This window comes from Octopus bimaculoides, unplaced genomic scaffold, assembly GCF_001194135.2.
Source record: "Octopus bimaculoides isolate UCB-OBI-ISO-001 unplaced genomic scaffold, ASM119413v2 Scaffold_87364, whole genome shotgun sequence".
Classification (NCBI taxonomy): Eukaryota; Metazoa; Mollusca; class Cephalopoda; order Octopoda; family Octopodidae; genus Octopus; species Octopus bimaculoides.
Window position 1 is genome coordinate 34,018 of NW_026398593.1, and position 6,624 is coordinate 40,641.

At 42.4% G+C, this 6,624-nt stretch overlaps 1 protein-coding gene across 1 annotated transcript in view; it reads right to left on the bottom strand.

The window, feature by feature from the left end:
• The window catches only part of LOC106878664 (elastase), an 11,058-nt gene that overhangs the window by 2,841 nt on the left and 1,593 nt on the right, over window positions 1–6,624 (bottom strand). The window contains exon 2 of the mRNA XM_014927949.2: window positions 4–1,849. Within this exon, the coding sequence (XP_014783435.1) occupies window positions 4–1,849 (1,846 nt within the window). The remainder of the gene's footprint in view (window positions 1–3; window positions 1,850–6,624) is intronic.

Consider the following 6,624-nt stretch of genomic DNA (forward strand, 5'->3'; position numbering starts at 1 on the left):
CACTTTTCTTGAAACGTTACTTTTAAAGTTACATCCTTAATAAAACACTCGACCTTTGATTTTAATATTACGTAATAACTACCTTTCTCTGGACTTTCCATCAAAATTTTCTGGTTTGTCCCGGGCTTGTTTGATCGCCATTTTGTCAAATGCTCACTGCAGCCGAGTTTCTTGTAGCAAACAAAGAGATCCGCTTCTCCCATGCCATCAAAAGTAACAATTTTCACATTCTTCAATTGTGACTTTATCTTCAGTTTAAACATGATTTCTTCTTCAGGGACCGCACTTAATCCCTCGATTTTCGAGTTCTGGTGTACTGTTCGGATGTATGAAGACAGATGACATACTTTTATACCAACCTTTCTAAAAACTCTCTCTACAGGTTTAGTGTCATAGCCAAAGTCATAAGCGGACTTCATGAAGTCACAAGCGGCCTCAACGAAAGTAGTTGACGGATGCCAGTAGAAACGATTGGAATGAGCTGCAGTCTTCAAAACCTTTTTCGTACCCCATCCTTTCCGTCTGCTTAATAGACAGTAAAACCTGTTGAATACCCCACTGAGGTAGTGGACGTCCATACCATCATTGTAGTCGCCAGCATGTATGATCGACATCCCGTCAGTTGATTGGTTACACACGTTGCGAATTGGATTCGTAGCAACGTCCTCTCCAATTTCCCACTCGTTAGTCCCTTCTCTACCTAAGAACTTTTCGGCTGCCTCTCCAGCCAAGTCACTGAACGATTCATCGATACCACCCGACTGCCCCTCGTATATCAAGCCCGAATGTTCCTCGGTGAAGCAATGGCTTATTTCGTGTGCAATGATATCAAGACTTACTAGCGGCCGATACTCGCTGTTGCCGTCACCAAACGTGAAGTTTTTTCCATTGTAAAAAGCATTCACTACGTTTTGGCCATAGTGTACACGGAGAACGATTGGCAGCTCTTTCACCGGAGATACTTTCACCCATTCTCTGTACATATTGTAGACGATGTTGCCATAGAAAACAGCATCGTTTATCGGAGAATAAGCTCCGTTCACTTCGTCCTTCACACCAGTGTTGCATTTGACATTATAGACATTTCCTGCCTCATTAGGCAGAAACTCTTCCCCATTCAGATTCACCACTGTGACGATGTCGTTCCCGAAATAACAATCATCGCCTTCACGTGTCACTTCCAAATATGGTAGTACTTCTCCGTATCTCAATTTACCTATCAATTTGTTACCTCCGATACCTTTCATTTTGTATTTGTTTCTTGTAGTTTCTAGTGTGTTCCATTTTTTAACAAGCGTTTCATTATTCGCATCGATTATCATGCAAAATCGATAATTTTTTCCATCAGATACGGCATAATATTGAATTCGATAAACCAGGATTCCTACGTCGTCCTTCACGAAGATCATCAATTGAGGTTTATTGTAGTCTATGCGGGCCCCTTCCATAGAAAAGTGGCCGTAATCGACAGCTAATTGCATCGCCTGCTGCTCGTTCAAATTTGGTATTGTAGAGTTGATGTCATCATCAAGGTTCTGAACCAGTTTACCAGTCACCTGACCAGTGTACACATCGGTTTTGGCGTCTGTCTCCACAGTGAGGCTGGCATCAAACACCGGAAGTCCTCCATAAGTCTCGCTGTATTTTTTGATGTTGGTTCCTTGCTCACTCGGTGCTGAGTCCACTAGCTTGATGTCCTCGTCCTTGGTCAGACCGAACAGGTCACGTGTGGTGATCATGTGACTTGGTTGTCGCTTCATTGTCTCGCTCAGGTTATCCACATTCGACAGGAACACATCCCTGGCCTGTCGCCATTTTGCTGACGTCACAACGTGGCTCCCCAGGAACGCTAGAAAGATAATAATAATAATGTTAACAACAGCAACAAACAACAACAACAACAATAATAATAATAATAGATATAAAAGATGGCCTACAGCAAATATTCTGCTCAATACCACAGATTTGCTTGTCAGTTGTTTGACCTTAACCAGTTGAGCATGTCCCTTAGTGGCTGACGATATGTGCATCTCTGATCATGAGCAGAAGTAGTGGGGGAGCATCATAGCCATGTGCTGAGAGGTAGTCTTTGGGGTTTGAATAATTCGCCTTTGGAAATATGGGTGTTTTGCTCAACATCCTTATACAAACCTTATTCAGGGACCTTTTGAGCGGGATGGGCTACTTGACCTGAAGAAAATTCTAACTGGGCCTCACTTGCAAAGGTCATGCGCTGTTTATCTTGATAGGAGATCACCATGTCGCGCACATGTAGTTGTGATGCATGTGCCTGATGTACCCTTATCAGACGGGTAGTCATGATGGGTATAATGGGCTTCGTACATTTTACCCTAGTGTCACTTTGATGGCAAGCACTGCTCTCTCACTCAATAATAATAATAATAACAATAATGATAATGTAGTAACGCCGTGCTCATGCGTAGTCTCACGCATGCGTGGAATTCAACAACCAAGCTTTCCCGCTTCTATTCTGTCTCTTTCTTGCTGGCCAGCGATTGAGCATGGACGTGTTTAGCTGTCTCTCTCCATCTTTCGAACTTACGCTCGACAGCTCGCTTACGTCCCAACAACTATGCTCACACACACAGAAGCTGTAACAACAAACAAGAGCTAAAGATGTATATATTTACCACCTGAATAAATGTTGTATAAGTTGATAGTCTGGAGTTCAGCGTTCCGTTAATTTTTAATTTTATATAGGAAAGTCAGGTATACATCTAATGATGTATAACCCACTTTCCTATAATAATATCAATAATGATAATAATAATAATAATAATAATAATAATAATAATAATAGGTGTATATGAAAAGAAAGAATGGTGGCACAGGACTGAGAACATTGTTTAATGAGTGAAAGGAGAACGCTTGTTGAGTATTTGATCAATAGTGACGAAGATCAGCTGTAATATACCGGGGTCATATTATTATTGATGATTTTAAATACTACAGGAAGAACGATTGGGATAAGGGTAATCACTGTGGTTATGGAGGCGAACACAATGCAAGCGCGTTATTTATATACATGTGTATGCACATACTATCGTGCGTGTATATACAAATAAAGAGAGGAAGAGAGAGATGGGATCTCATAACAACTCTCGTGAGAAGTGAACGAACGACTCATGAAATCACGATGCAATGCAGCAAGGAAAGTATTAACGGCGAGAATGGAGCTGTAGGAATGTTGGTTATCGGTTATATAGAAATAGTTGTTATTGTAGCTCAGCGGGCTGCGTGTTTGAATCACGTCGGAGGGTCACCGGTTATAGGAAAGTGGGTTATACATCATTAGATGTACACCTGCTTTCCTATATTAAATTAAGATATGAACGGTACGCAGAACTCCAAACTATCAACTCAACAATATTTATTCAAGGTGGAATATATACAGCTTTACTCTTGGTTGTTGAGACGTCTTCTGTTTGTGAGAACATGGTTGCTGAGACATCGGTATGTTGATGTGAGCTGTCTGGCGTGAGATCGAAAGATGAGAGAGACAGCTTGACACGTCCATGCTCAATCGCTGGCCAGCAAGAAAGAGACAGAATAAAGAGGGGAAACGCTTGGATGTTGAATTCCACGCATGCGTGAGACTACGCATGCGCACGGCGTTACTACAGAGCTATAGCCGGTCATGGTGAATGTTTCCCGCCCGGCACGTCCGAAACCGCCCGCACCAGGGGCAGTGATCTGGCCTCGGACGGTCGTTATGTCGCAACAGATCACATACACGGTGTGCGCAAAAACAGCCATAAGTGGACGAAGGAAGAGTATGATACGCTTATTGAATGTCATGGAAGAGCGAAGTTGGAAAGAAGCCGCGGATTAGGCCGACGTACCTTGAAATTTTGGATGGAAAAGGACACGTGTCCGATGTCAGAAAACAAACTAATGAACCAAGTGAGAGTGGTTAGGAGGAAGGGTTACTTAACTGGAGTAGAAGTATCTCGGATTCGTGAGAGTCTGAGAGACCCTCAAACGATGGTCGGAGTTGAAAACAGAGAGGTAGGAGTTGAAAGCAGGGAGAAGAGTAGGCAGAAGGAAGAGGAGAATGAAGATGGGGCTGTTAATGATGGGGAACAGGAATGTTATACAGTGAACCCTGATACTGTGGTGGGTGGACATGCAGGGGAAACGAACCAACTGGATAATGAATTGTTTGAAATTCAAAGACGACTCACCGAGTTGATGAAGAAAAAATCCCCCTGAATATGAAAAGGGTAGACAAGAGCGTGATAAATAAAGTAACACAAAAGATAAATGCTGTCATACCATACATCCAGACGGAGGACATCACACAAACATGGAATCTTCTCCGAGCCATTGCGCTGCTTGTTGAGGAGAAATTACAGCTTAAGGGAACAAAAAATGGTGGAGCAAAAGAACCATGGTGGAAACGACGCATTGAAAGGGACATGATGCGGGAAAGGCAAGATCTAGGAAAAATTGAGAAATGGTTAAGAGGAAACTGGAAAAATGGGGAAAAGACCGACTGAGAAAAATTAGAGAAGAAATATAAAATACGAAAGAACGGGTTTGATGAAGTAATAGAGCAGTTAAAACAGAGGATCATGGCAAAAAGCCAGAAGATCAGAAGATTTGTGAACAGAAAGAAGCAGTTCGAGGAGAACAGTTTGTTCAAAACTAACCCGAAGCAATTCTTACGAACGTTAGAAGGAGACAATGGGGAAAATGTTGCTCCTGATGCAAATCAAGCCAAGGAGTTCTGGAGCGGATAATGGGGAAACAATGTGGTGCATAAAAGGGATGCAATGTGGATAGGAACTATCAAGACAGAATTACAAGGAGGAAACAAGCAAAGGAATATTGTCATAGGCACGGGTGATGTGAAAGAACAAGTGGGTAAAGTGCCTAAATGGAAAGCCCCCGGACCAGATGGGATTCATGGCTTCTGGCTGAAGAGATGCCATGCGGTGAATGGAAGACTAGCAGCCCAATTGAATGAGCGTGTCCAGAAAGGTACAGTCCCTGCGTAGATGGTGACTGGGAGGACAACACTTGTAATGAAAGATAGAAGAAAGGGGAATATTGTGGCAAACTACCGTCCCATAGTATGCCTAAACATAATCTGGAAGATGTCACTGGAATATGTGCGGAAAAGACATATACATTCCTGGTACAGGAAGAAATACTACCAAGGGAACAAAAAGGATGTAGGAAGAGTTCTCAGGGTACCAAAGATTACCTGGTCATCGATAAAACAGTTTTCAGGTATTGTAAAAAAACATCTATGGCTTGGATTGACTTTAAGAAGGCATATGTTATGATGCCTCATTCTTGGATCGTTGAATGCCTGCAGATGTTTGGCGTTGCTGACAACACCACAAATTTTCTGATGCATAGCATGAAAGAGTGGAAAACCAAATTGTAAAGTAATGTATTCCTGGGAGAAGTTAATATTAAAAGGGGAATCTTCCAAGGTGACTTGTTTTTTTCCCTTACTATATGTAATTGCACTAATACCCATAACAATGACCCTTAGGAAAGTTAAGATGGGTTACCGATGTGAGAAGAAAAGCCCATCATTGAACCATCTTCTGTTTAGGGATCACCTGAAATTGTTTGGGAAATCTGAAAAACAGATAGATTCCTTAACCGAAACAGTCCAGAAGTGTGGTAGGGACATCGGTATGGAATTTGGGATGACCAAATGCTCAGTGCTTAATATGGAAAGAGGGAAGGAAGCAGCCTGCAGGGGATTTCGGTTACCACCAGAAGTGACCATGGGTGAATCGGACGGTAATATTTAGGGATTTTGGAGCTGGATGACATTCTACACGGAGAAATGAAAGTCAAGGTCAGCGAGGCGCATCAAAAACGGGTGAAGATGGTGTTGAAATCCGACCTGAATGCCAAAAATTTGACTACCACAATGATTATCTGGGCAGTTGCAGTGGTCAGATATAGAGCGTCCATCCTCAAATGGACTAAGGAGGAAATATCAACACTGGACAGAAGGACGAGAAAATTGATGACACTGCATGGGTTGCTAACCCGAAAGCAAACTTAAACAGGAAAGAAAGAATGGTGGCAGAGGACTAATTAGTGGATGTGAGAGCCTTGCACAAAGCGCCGCCACGATAAAGTGTATGTATCTTCATTGGCTCTTATGCCGTAAATACCAATATGAAGTAGCAGAGAACTGGTATGAGTATGTACCAAGTAAAGTTATGCAGGAGGATGGAAAAGTACTGTCAGATCATTGATGTAGCCACACCAAATGACATGAATGTTGTGAGTAAAGGGGTTGAAAAAAAATCGCCAAGGACTCCGAATTGAAAGTGGAAATGGTAAGACTGTATGGAGGGTCAAAGTTGGGAACAAAACAGGAGAGTTGAGACTTACAAGGAAACCGAACGAAAACAGACATGGAGAACGACGGGAAAATAGTGAACGCTGCGAGAAATAGTTTCTTGGAAAAGGGAAAAGATAGAAGAGGAGAAGAGAGAAGACGTCCAGTCCTTAGAACGTTCGAATAGGAAAAGAAAGATAGACGATGGTCATGTGTGAGCAACGAGAGAGAGAGAGAGAGAGAGAGAGAGAGAGAGAGAGAGAGAAAAAGAGAAAGCGGGAGAGAGA